General features: G+C 41.2%; 1 protein-coding gene and 1 long non-coding RNA gene across 2 annotated transcripts; both read right to left on the reverse strand.

Moving 5' to 3' along the window:
• Positions 1-1,347: 1,347 nt before the first annotated feature.
• On the reverse strand, positions 1,348-5,638 carry LOC115204285 (uncharacterized). Its single transcript, XR_003880344.1, has 2 exons — positions 5,396-5,638; positions 1,348-2,107 (listed from the first exon to the last, which is right to left on the reverse strand). It is a non-coding gene; the product is annotated as an uncharacterized LOC115204285 (long non-coding RNA).
• Positions 5,639-9,042: 3,404 nt separating this feature from the next.
• On the reverse strand, positions 9,043-12,498 carry wdr74 (WD repeat domain 74). The gene is made up of 10 exons (XM_029769738.1): positions 12,349-12,498; positions 12,025-12,131; positions 11,749-11,873; positions 11,349-11,412; positions 11,057-11,200; positions 10,842-10,943; positions 10,383-10,539; positions 9,906-10,048; positions 9,729-9,782; positions 9,043-9,620 (listed from the first exon to the last, which is right to left on the reverse strand). The coding sequence occupies exons 1-10, from the start codon at positions 12,407-12,409 to the stop codon at positions 9,438-9,440; spliced, it is 1,140 nt and encodes a 379-aa protein (XP_029625598.1). The 5' UTR covers positions 12,410-12,498; the 3' UTR covers positions 9,043-9,437.
• Between the last annotated feature and the right edge of the window lie 654 nt (positions 12,499-13,152).

Below are 13,152 nucleotides of genomic sequence, written 5' to 3' on the forward strand. Positions count from 1 at the left end.
GTTATCAGTTGTCATTCAGGTTATCAGTTGTCATTCAGGTTATCAATGGGAAAAACATTAGCATTGTTTCCTGTCTGGTTATTAATATCGTTCAATAGATTAACATTGGCAGGTGCATAGGTAGCAACCCCATTACCAAAAAACTGAGTCAATCTCAAACTGTAGAAAATGTTTGAAAGTCTATAAATGTATCAAAGTCCTTGGCCTGTGTTGGGACAAATGATAATCCCTTACCTAGGGTAGGTGAACATGTAGAAGAAATAGACCTGTTAGACACGTTTATTACCGGAAACTTCTTCAAAGGGAATCTTTCTGGATCCACAGGCTAAATAAATATCACCTGGGAACATGAGCAGCAGTGTGCTGTGTTTTCCTTTCTGTTTTCCATGCATTATAGATGACACCTGTACCATGTGTGACTATAATTGTTTTTAGTGTCTCAAAACTCAATTTCAGTGTTCTACAATGTGGTTTAAAAAAAATCTGGATTTGGTATTATTGTATCACTGTGACAGTGACACTTACATTTTTCTAACTCTAGTCAGTCCTCTTTCTTCATGGAGTTTACTGTTGAGGTCAAACTATTGACACTGTTGACATATCACACACACACACACAAAATATATTTCTTATTAAGTGCACTATGAAACTCCTCTGACTGGTAATATCACTGTGAGATTCCTGAAGTGACTCATCCAGGGACCGCAATGTGACAATTAAAGTAAGTTCATGACGTTTTTGGGTGTTTCCCCAGCACAATGGTGATTTCATATAAACTGAAGAGACCTTAGGAAGATTAGTAGAGCTAAGAGATAAGGTAAGATTGGGTAAAAGGTGTGGGAGTGGGAGTGGAGTCTTATAATAGTACATCTGGGAATATTTTTGCTTTCACTTTTAATAGCCCCTCCCTGGCAGGTTTGTGTTAAAACACCCCTCACCCTGTGGCAACTCAGGAATACTAAGCTTCTACCAGACGTCTGTAAAATTCTTGAATTTATAGAGACATTTTTTTTCACTAACTCTCATGCACTTATAACAGGTATTATAAACTGGGTGGTTGAGCCCTGAATGCTGATTGGCTGACAGCCGTGGTATATCAGACCGTATACCACGGGTATGACAAAACATTTATTTTTACTGCTGTAATTACTTTGGTAATCAGTTTATAATTGTAATAAGGCACCTCGGGGGTTTGTGGTATATGGCCAATATACCATGGCTAAGGGCTGTATCCAAGCACTCCGTGTTGCGTCGTGCTTAAGAACAGCCCTTAGCTGTGGTATATTGGCAATATACCACACCCTCTCAGACCTTATTGCTTAATTATATTATTTAAATAATCAGAGAGTGTTTTCAGTCTTTATTTCCAAGGTTGGCAACAAAACAATTGTATTGTCTTCAAATAACTTGCAAATGTATACTATACAGAATATTATCAGTGGTTTCATAAATACATCATAGGTTTCTGACAATTTATCAAACATATCAATGAGTTCCTTTGCTCCATATAAACCCCTGTGTGTGCTCAGTAGGATAGACACAGCAGTGGCCTACAGAACTGACAGGCAGTTGTGTTGCAAACACTGGCTGTCAATTCATAGGTCATCACCATGCATCCCTACTCTGAATTCAAACCAAAGTTTGGAGGGCATACATATCTTCACATGATGTTGTCATAGAAAACAAGGAGCACATATCTCTTGAATGATCTAGAGACTGTTTTAAATAATACAACATTTATCATAAAAAAATCCATGACAATGTGGTGAAAGCAGATATAACTGAGTTCAACCGAAAGAGGAGAAACATCAGAACAGCCATAATAAACAAGGACTGTGATATTCTAAACATTGATTCTATGTCAGAGCTGGCTAGGGGGTGACTCTCTGCAGGTAACAGCATCTCCACTGGAACACAGACAACTTCCACATGGAGTTGCTGTTACAGCCAGCAAGCACCAGATTTGTCCACAAGCTGTTCATAGCACACTATGCCTCCTACAGGATAACGATATTACTGCATTCATGCAACATTTAGCTAGGCCCATATATTGAGGTCACACCTTCAGTTGTTTCTGGTGGGCGTATGATATCTCACTTTGAAATACCTGAAACAGAAGTACATATAAGGTCAATTACAGGGAATTTACGTGGGGTTAAGGCTAGGACTCTGACTTAGTCATTCGGTACTGGTACATGTGAGGAGCCTGCAATAGCAACTGACTTTGACCTGTCATTCCCCCTCTACCATCTTTATGACTGGCTATAGTCAACATCATAGCACACAAGGGCCAAGGCCTGTCTAGATAACAGGCTTTTTATGGTGGCTGTCAACATAAGGGTGCATTGAGGATTGTGAACACAAGTTGAACATAATGGGTGTGTCTGGCTTCTCAATAACTATGTTCCCTTTTTAATCCTACTTTTACTTCACCATTAAATGTATTTAGTGTTTGGTATACTGATAATTTATTCCTGATGGAATATTGTTACTCATTTCTTTATTTTATTTCTCTTCCCTATCATGCTCAGCATTCCCTCTCCTGCTCTGATATCTCTGAAGACTTTTCCTTGCAGTAAACCTCTCTATCTAGGTAAAAACAAAACAATAAAGCAATTAAAAAACGGGGACACTGACCCTCACGCCCCCGTCTGACTCATCACACTTGTTGTCAGGCACACTCTCAAACACTGCCTTTTTCACATGTTCTATCTCTCATCCATTTATCATTGTGTGTTGGCCATGTGGCTCAGTCGGTAGAGCATGTTTCTTGCAATGCTGAATGTCATGGGTTTGGTTCCTGCTGGGGCCACCCCTATGTGAAATGTAACTTAGAGCGTTGGGCCAGTAATCAAACGGTTGCTGGTTCGAACCCCTGAGCTGTCTAGGTGAAAAATCTGTCAATGTGCCCTTGAGCAAAGCACTTAACCCTAGTTGTTCTGGATAAGAGCGTCTGTTAAATGACTGAAATGTCAAAATGACTGTAGGTCGCTTTGGTTAAAAGCTTCTGCTCAACGGCCTACGTTCTTCTTATTTTTTATTTTATTTAACCAGGTAGGTTAGTTGAGAACAAGTTCTCATTTACAACTGTGACCTGGACAAGATAATGCAAAGCAGTGCGACACAAACAACACAGAGTTACACATTGGATAGACAAACGTACAGTCAATAACACAATAGAAAAATCTATATACAGTGTGTGTAAATGTAGAAGAGTTGGGAGGTAAGGCAATAAATAGGCCATAGTGGCAAAATAATTACAATTTTGCAATTAAACACTGGAGTGATAGATGTGCAGAAGATGAACGTGCAAGTAGAGATACTGTGGGTGCAAAGGAGAAAAAATAATAACAATATGGGGATGAGGTAGTTGGGTGGCTATTTATAGATGGGCTATTTACAGATGCAATGATCGGTAAGCTGCTCTGACAGCTGATGCTTAAAGTTAGTGAGGGAAATATAGGACTCCAGCTTCAGTGATTTTTGCAATTTGTTCCAGTCATTGGCAGCAGAGAACTGGAAGGAAAGGAGGCCAATGGAGGAGTTGGCTTTGGGGATGACCAGTGAAATATACCTGCTGGAGCGCGTGCTACGAGTGGGTGCTGCTATGGTGACCAGTGAGCTGAGATAAGGCGGGGCTTTACCTAGCAAAGACTTATAGATGACCTGGAGCCAGTGGGTTTGGCGACGAATATGAAGCGAGGGCCAGCCAACGAGAACATACAGGTCGCAGTGGTGGGTAGTATATGGGGCTTTGGTGACAAAACGGATGGCACTGTGATAGACTACATCCAATTTGCTGAGTAGAGGGTTGGATGTTATTTTGTAAATGACATCGCCGATGTCAACGATTGGTAGGATAGTCAGTTTTACGAGGGTATGTTTGGCAGCATGAGTGAAGAATGCTTTGTTGCGAAATCTTTTAGCCGATTCTAGATTTCATTTTGGATTGGAGATGCTTTATGTGAGTCAGGAAGGAGAGTTTACAGTCTAACCAGACACCTAGGTATTTGTAGTTGTCTACATATTCTAAGTCAGAACCGTCCAGAGTAGTGATGCTAGACGGGCGGGCGGGTGCGGGCAGCGATCGGTTGAAGAGCATGCATTTAGTTTTACTTGCATTTAAGAACATTTGGAGGCCACGGAAGGAGAGTTGTATGGCATTGAATCTCGTCTGGAGGGTTGTTAACACAGTGTCCAAGAAGGGCCAGAAGTTTACAGAATGGTGTCGTCTGCGTAGAGGTGGATCAGAGAATCACCAGCAGCAAGAGCGACCCTTCTTCTTATATATTAACAACTTTGTCAATTGGTCTTCATGTTTAAACGCCGGCCCAGCTTAGGGTTAGTTCAAATGCTTTAAAATAGATATAATGTATTACATGCCATTCTCCTGCACTCTCTGTCACACACACACACACACACACACACACACACACACACACACACACACACACACACACACACACACACACACAGAATGACAGAAATATAATTAAATCTGTTAAATGTATATCTCGAAATACTCTCCGTTTGTAGGGAACTGATTTTCTGTTTTCCCTGAAACTGCTCTACTCCAGCTGTCACTGTATAAAACAGTGGAATGTTAAATGATGTTTGTAGGCCTATGTGGCGAAACTTGTCCCCTTATTCAAACAGCCTCTTGTTAGGACAGCCGTTTACCCTTTGAAACTGGAAGTTGAAAAATCAAGTACTGAGGTTTGTAAGATAATAACGTTATGTTTTCCATTTTAAGGCAAAGACTGATGTTGAGAGTTTATCTTACGAACAAAGGTTGGCATGGGATGGGTTGGCACCTTTTGTGGATGGATACATAGGAATCTCAGTTTCATGCCTTTACAGGTCCAATGCAGACATTTTTATCTCAATATCAAATCATTTCTGGGTTATAATTAACTACCTTACTGTGATTGTCTTCAATTAAAATGGTCAAAAAGAAACAAATTTAGCTTCTTAGCAAAGAGCAATTTCTCATGCAAGAATTTAGCTAGAACTGTCTGGGAGAGGTCTGAGTGGGGAGGGGAAAAATAGCTGTTATTGGCAGAGAGGTTTGGAACTCTCTTTCTTATTGGTCTATTAACGAATTGGCCAAAATGCCATCCTTACAAAACAGGCTAAAATTTTAGCCGGTCTTTTCAAGCAGCTCTTACATTAAAAGAGCATTATCATAATTTTTACTTTCACAGTATTATTCCAACATCATAATGTGGAAATATATATGAAACACAGGATAATCACGTTTTTGACTGAACTAGGCCTTTACATTATTCTTATCCTATCTAACATGTCTTGTGAATGTACAGTTGTAGGAAATGTAAGTCCTGAATATGTGCTAACACATTCACACAGACAAACATCATACAAGCGCAGTACTCACCTTCAGATGCAGCCGAGCCTGGCCCGGTGGCTTTCATAGCACGAGGCCAGAGGTTAGGGAGCGTCAGCTTTTGGGGGGTGCAAGGATAGAAAGGCAGAAATAAGGAAAGAGCAGTCTAATGTAGCAGAAACATCTGATAGAAGGCAAAACAGTGATGAACATATACAAAGACAGCCTCACTAAGAGGAGAGGTAGAAAGGAGAAGGAGTTTAGGGTGCGTTTGTCAGCAATGCCATGTCAGAGAGAGTGGCCAGTTTAAGAGAGATCAGGAGTGGGAGCCAAGTTAATTATTACACTCCCAGTCAATATTTAACAGTCTCAATGCCCTGCCCCTCAATCCAACATCCTGATTCCACAGACTCACACTCAAGGTAGGGCTACAGTGAAACACACTCGTAATTCTCATTTGTTCCATTCACAAACACACAGTCAACACACAAAAACGGTGCCAATGACAGCATAGCACACATTGTAAAACGCATTTGTAAATCCACCATTCCATTTGTCACTACCACTGAATGTATGATTATTTGACCTCAACGTGACTTCCCATGAATGCACTTGATCTCATTGGCTCGTCAGTGTGAGCTCCGTGTTATGTGGCAGCACTGATTTATCATTAAACCCGTACTAAAGTATACAAATGAGTGGAACTCTGCACCTTGATCAATGTCAGATTTCTCCACCAACTCTGAATCAGTGCTCTGAGCGAAAATATAAAATGTTTCAATGAAAAAACACTGGTGTGGTTGGATAAAAAAATTTGTTCTAGTTTGTGTTTTTTGGAGTCACTAGACTAGAGTCAGAAACATCCCAAACTATTCAGTGGTCGACAAGCTGGCGGCGTTTTGTCAAAAATGTTTGTTACATACTGTGAAAGAAATGCAAAAGGGGTGAAACAAATTCACGCACACACAACACACACACATGCTTGTTTAACTATTCTTGTGGGGACCAAACAATTGATTCCCATTCAAAATCCTATTTTCGCTAACCCCTAACCCTAACTCCTAACCCTACCCTAATCCTAATTCTAAACCTAAACCTAACTCCTAAGAATAAAATAGCCTTTTCCTCGTGGGGACCGGCGAAATGTCCGAACTTCTGGTCCCCACAAGGATATTAAAACCAAAAATACACACACACACACACACACACACACACACACACACACACACACACACACACACACACACACAGTCACTGCTCTTAATTACTGGAGTAAGCAAAGATGAAACTCAGTGAGATCATGAGGCAATAGTGCAGGAGGAAGCACAAGACTCTGGACTCTAAACACTGAACAAGGGAAACAGATTTTATAATAGCATAATAAAAATGCTTTTGAAGTGTTAATGTTTGTTAACAACAGGGTTAAAGGGTACACATTTCTTTTATCAGTGCAGAGATATAAAACATATCTAAAGTTACGTATATATTTTACTTCATTTCTAATAGCACAGACCTTTTACAATTCAATTCAGCAACATCCTCTGGTTTCTCAGTTCCTACTTAATCCAACAGGCCATTGCAGTAAAATTTCATCTCTCCTCATAAAGTGTGAATGTCTACTGAGAAATAATTGTAATGAAAACTTCCCACTGCATCGTTTATCGTCATGTATAAAAAAGATGAATCCCTGCTTAGACGAGCAGAAAGAAAACACTAAATAAGCTCCACACCATTGATATGAGGACACTGAAAACATGAGTCTCACAAACACACGGTTTGTGTTGAGGCCCCCTCCCCTCCAATAGGTTTGTAATACTTAAACATTCCTTCCTCCACCCTATGAGGTCTTAGGATCAAGTACATCATTTGGCCAGTTTAGCAACAATCTTTTCATTTTTGTGCCATCTGCATCCTAAACTACTTACCCTTTCTAACTTGTCCTTATTGCGGTCTATCGACAATCAGGTGACAAACGTCATTCACATTTTATTAGACACATGGCATGTTGCAAAAGCCTGTGTGGATGTATTATTTCCCTGAGAGAACATGACACCTCTTCAGGGTATTATTTCTTTTGGGACCAAAAAAAGTACTTATCCTTGAATGTCATTTTTGAACTGAAAGTAAATGCTGAGCAGCAATTTATTTGCAACTGACAAATAAAGAGAAAACTCTTCTTTCTTTTAAGTTGTTTCCTCCTTTATTCAGGCTGGTCTTATCTTATCGGGAGTTAAGGAATGGGTGTGTCTGTGCACAGAGTCCAGTCTCAGAATGAGTCGAACACAGGTATCTTATCTAACACACACTGCTCTCCATGAAATTAGAGAAACGTGGTGCTGTCTTCAATACACCCACAAGGTCACAAGCAACTCTTAAATCCCAGCATGTCAATTTTAAGACATAAAACCTAATGAAACTCACACTGCAATAATGTACTTTGTCAACCACAGTGATAGGTTACACAAGTGATTGCTCAATCATGGTTCTAACTAATCCATTCAACCAACACTTATCGTTACACCAAGGTTTATTATACCTTGATTCCCTAAATGTAAGACAGGCCTATCTCTTGAATAAGGTAGCAATTAAATTGAATCATTCATTAGACCCTTACCCCCTAGGCTTACAAACATCAATTTCCACAGAACACACTGGCTAAAATCTAAACAATTAACAGAGATATATTTACTCAAACTGACAAACACAAATTATAAAACACTTCTGGGCTAGGTTCACAGTTTTAAAGAACAACTCCCCTAAAAAGCAACTTCTAATTTTGAAATCGGCTTATGTGGAATTGATATGAGTCAGAAACATTTATACTAGTGTCAAAATGTACTAGTGTAAATAGGATAATTTTGGTCATAAAGTCAGTCTCTTCCAAAACTGAGATAGGAAAACATGGTATGTCACAGAATGAAGGGTACTGTAACAGAATGAAGGTTACCGTGACACTTTTCCTTTGGCTGGGTTTATTTTAATCCTGCTCACAACACCCAAGTAATCATAAATTGTGAGCGCAGCTGCACGCGACCCGATCATAATACCCATGGTCCATTTGGTCAAATTAACCCAAGTATATTTGGTTTGATAGTCGATATCCCTATGGTGCTAGTTAAGGAGCATCAGTCAATTACACAATGTACAAGGGACAACATTTACATGTCAATAGCTCTTAAACAAAAAAAACCTAAAGATGATACACATTGTAGAAATTCATATACAAATAATTAAAGCGACAACTAAAATATGTACAACATGAACACATTGTCCCATTTACATTGTGTAAATGATTGACTGTTCCTAACGACCCCCAGAGATAGGCTATCCAACTTCAAACCGACTTTGCCACGGTCACACACCAGCCGGCTCAAACTAATTGGCGAAGTTGGCTAGCTAGGCGACTTCAAGACAAGACCTGGTTGGACTGTTTCAAGTTATCTAGGAGGGTGAGTGACTGTAACTACTGAACTTAGCAGAGTGAATGTACAAACGCTCACTACGCATGAACACACACATTAAATCACACCCCCAAGACAACTCGCTTGGCTTAAGTCACGGCCGTTGCATTTCTTAACGACTAAGCCAAGAAACGAGGTCATATCAGGAAGTTCAGCCCCCCTTTAAAAAGACACCCATCATGCTGAGTGATTTTCCTAATCAGTACCTTCTACTCCATTCCAGCAGACACCAAAACAGAAACAAGCCAACCAATGGTACCAGACGCCATCGGTCTTTTTATTAGGGGCGTTGCACTCTCGCTGTCACACACACACTTAAAAGAACCAGTCCTGTTCAGGGTTCTATGAGATATTGTAATAGCCCTGGGGATATTGTACATACAATACACTTTTTTTGTGTGCCAAAAGTATTATATTATTTATGTTAGCTACATTTCAAGGAAGTTGGTATAGAAGGGCATGCAAACAACTCCAGAGTGAGTTTAGTTTTAATAGGAAAACTACAGCTATTTCAGTACAGACTCAACAGGAAAACAGTCTGTACATCCGCAACACAGACTTTTGGCAGACCTCTAGAGCTTCCGCGTTTCTCATAGAGAACACAGCCCTTTCCTTAAGCTCTCCACTGCAGGTCATTTGACCACTTTTCTTTTCTTCGTAGTCTTCTCTACACCTGTAACTACGGCTTCCTCTTCGTCTGTTGCTCTCTTCTTAGCCTGGTCATTTATCATCTCCATAGTGTCCCACACCTCATCCACTTCACCTCCCTCTTCTTTCACTTCCTCCACATCTCCGGTTGCTGCTGAACTGCTCAGCTGAAACGGAGGACGGAGAGACTGTAAACACACTACAGTATATTGTTGCAGCAATATCACATGTTCACAGCAAAAGTATAATTCATAGCACTTTAAATTCTCCCCTACCTCTAGATCTTTGCTGGACAGAAGCACACAGTTGAGTCGTGACTTCAGATACACCTGCAAGGGAGATGGAGAAAACATCTTTAACACAATTATTAAAAACAACTAGAATGCTTCCCTAATGATGGTTTGTGTAGCTGGCTTCAAGTGTACTGAGAGTGTAAGAGAGAGATAGTGTACCTTGTGCTGTAGGGAGCGGTCCTCCAGGCTGTGTACTCTCAGAAAGCGATCCAAACCACAGGAAGCCACCAGAGGGAGAGAGGGGTGGCACTGCAGCCCCCGCACTCCTCCTGCCAGCCCCTTCAAACACCCACGCACCAGACCTGCAGCAAATGGAGAGGAGAAGAGGCGGCAGGGTTATACAACCAACAGACTGTAGTCAAGGAGAGGATCTCACGCAACATGCACTTGCACACATAAAAAGCTCCATCTCTACATGACTATCAGAAGACAATCATTCTGATCACTACAGGCAAAGAACGATAAAGCCAAATAGACGCTTCAAAGAGCAAATATAGCAAAATGCCTCTCTAATGTAGTACAATGACAAATAAATACATGGGCAAACTGATAGAGGCTAACATGGAAATGTTCTAAGCAGATGGCTAAGCAAATGCACAATCATGTCAACAAGTAGACATCCTTTGCCTCATTCACCTTTCCGCAAATCTAAGATGGCGAGTTCTCCATGTGTGTTGCCCACTACAACACTGTCTTGGTTGGCAGGGAGGGAGAGGGCTGTGAGGGGGTACTCCCCAAAATGAGCTTCCAGAACCGGACGCCTCTGGGGAGAGGCTGGATCATACACTCGCACCTAACAGAGAACAAACAGATGAGTAAAAATAGATGGCTTTTGTAACGTCATTAGATAAATGAGGCAAAGAGACGTGATCCAAGTCATTCATCCTGGTACCTGAACTTGACCAATATGAATTTAAATCTTTACAGAAAAGGGACTATTAAAACCTTAAAGAGTCCCTTTTCACACTACTGAGCAAACTGCAGCTGGAAATATGATTTGAGTACTTTTCTCTGGGTCAGTGGCTGAGAACACCAGCAGACCTAGTCTAAGAGCAGGGCTTGTACAGGAAGAGACAGACATGCAGACAGACATACCTGGTGGTGACCTGTGCAGGTGACGATCTTGTTGGAGTCTGGGATGAAAGCCATGTCTCTGACCCACTCTGGCACTCGCAAGTCCAGCCAGTCATTACGTACCTGCAACATCAAAAACACAGCACTGTCTTAATGCAAAATCACCTAACAATAACAACATACTATGTAGACATTCCCACTGTAATTCATTGACATGTAGTTGTTAACACTCTTACATTCTTGGAGGTGAAAATGGGTGTTTCAGGCCTCTCCAGATCCCAGACCTTTAGGCCATTCTCCTTCCCTCCTGTGGCCACTTGGTTGCGCTGTGAGGGATTCTGCCGCATCCGACAAACATTCGTCCCAGCATTTATCTCAACCTGGATATAGGGACAGAGGTTATGTTCAAGAAACTGGCAGTGCACAAAATGGCAGACAGTGAACCTTGTTCATTAATAAGTATCTAGTATCCATCAGCAATGTAACAACCCCTAGGGGCCCAAGTGGTATTCTGGCAGTGTCACTCACTGTGTCTGTGCTGCCCTCCTTCCAGACCCTCAGCAGTCCTGTCTCCACACACGTGATCAGAGCACTGCAGAGACACAAAGGGAGTGTGTAGTCCAGTGTCAACATCAGGGGTGTATTCATTAGTCTCAGACCGTAGCAAAACATTTAACTTATTGCAAAACGTTTTGCAATGAAAACCGTTTACTGTAGGAAGCAAACGAAACGGGGAGGGTCCATTTGTCCAATAGAAACTCTAGTTTTAGTTGCAAAACATTTTCTGTTTATGGTAACAAAACATTGAAACAGACCAAATGTTTTACTACTGCCTGCGACAAATGAATACACCCCAGTATCCTCAACACATGACCCCGAAGCTGCTGGTGTGTACGGTTTTGTTATGTCTTCATCTACAAGACTATACCTGTCTGTGACAGCAAGTCCTGTGAACCTGCCCTGGGTGCTCTCCCCACACTGTCTGGTCTCAGTGAAGATGCCCTTCTCTGTGCTAAATGTCTTCACTGTGCCATTCACAGACCCCACCAGTACCTAGAACAGAGACACTCAGGTAAATAACTGAATGGCACAACACTCATGATGCAAACTTTCCGACCTACGTCCACTCTTAGCCAACACATCAATGACCAACAGATCAGACATCATCAAGGGCTCCTTTACTTTCTAGAGCCCCCACACACACCTCAGTCTCATGTTGATCTCCCCAGCCTAGGACACACACTTCCTGGTCCCGGCTCAGGCAGCTCATCTCACAGAAGTTGAAAGCCTGTTTTTTGGATAGGCTCACTCCTAACGAAACAGACAGACAGAGTAAATGATAGACATTTAAATATCCTGATGATGATCATCATTCCCAAAACAATCTGTGTCGCATTGGGTAATGTACTATCAAGCTAGCTACAGCTAGCTACAGCTAGCTAGCAAACACGTGGGGTTGTTAGCTAGCGCTAACAAACCATCACATAAGCACAGCATGGCTAAGTTTACTGAGATACATCATTTTTACCCTTTAATATCCCTGTTTCCGATCCCAACCATACTGAGCACACTTGACTTTTGTCTGCCATGAAAAAGAACGAAAAAAAATTCAAGAAAACAAAACCAAAATTCTAACACGTTATGGTGTGTCCAGAATGTCCTCCGTAGGGAAACACTAGTCATCGTACTTCTGCTCCGACCAAAATGATCTTGTATACAATTTCCAGGAGATGGTGCTCTTGAACTTTACATTTTACATCACTGCATCTATTCAAAATCCACAGTCAGTATTGCAGACAAAGTATAATATTTACAGTATCAGTCAGACTAATAGATAAGGGTTGTACACAGAAGCAACCCACAAGACACTAAAGGAGAACACATTCATTTTGCTGTTGTTTTTACATTATGTAAGATTCACTGACTTCATTTTCAAAAGGGTGTTTTTTCTGATGCTATTGGTGTTTTTCAAATGTTCAAGTTTGTAATCATTAGAGTGGCACTCAGGAGTGAGGTAGAGCAGGGGACAGGCAGAGGAGAAGGAAGAGAAGAGAAAATTGGACTTCAGGTCACCCTGGAGGATTTACTAGAGATGAGCTATTGGCATGGATTTAGTGGGTGACAAAAGAGGGGACAGGGATAGGGATTAGGGGAAAACAGCATGGGCACTTTAATATCCAAAGCCAAAGAACTGTGGGAATTAAAAAGTTGTAGAAATACTCCAAAGAGAATAAGAGTGCCAGAGAGACTGGTAATAGCAGGGTAGAAAAGGATGAGAGCGAAAACTGCAAGACCACAGAAAGATAGAGGTAGCTTTGAGAGAACAGAGAAG

The sequence above is a fragment of the Salmo trutta genome, chromosome 12 (genome assembly GCF_901001165.1).
Source record: "Salmo trutta chromosome 12, fSalTru1.1, whole genome shotgun sequence".
In the NCBI taxonomy this organism is placed as follows: domain Eukaryota; kingdom Metazoa; phylum Chordata; class Actinopteri; order Salmoniformes; family Salmonidae; genus Salmo; species Salmo trutta.

Bases quoted from the DNA above. Each gene is read 5' to 3' on its own strand.
- wdr74 (XM_029769738.1), bottom strand. From the start codon at position 12,409: ATGGCAGACAAAAGTCAAGTGTGCTCAGTATGGTTGGGATCGGAAACA. The intron at 11,413-11,748 runs GTATAGTCTTGT...GTGTCTCTGCAG, and splicing joins GGACTTGCTGTCACAGACAG to TGCTCTGATCACGTGTGTGG. The intron at 10,049-10,382 runs GTGAATGAGGCA...CATTTGCTGCAG, and splicing joins CATCTTAGATTTGCGGAAAG to GTCTGGTGCGTGGGTGTTTG.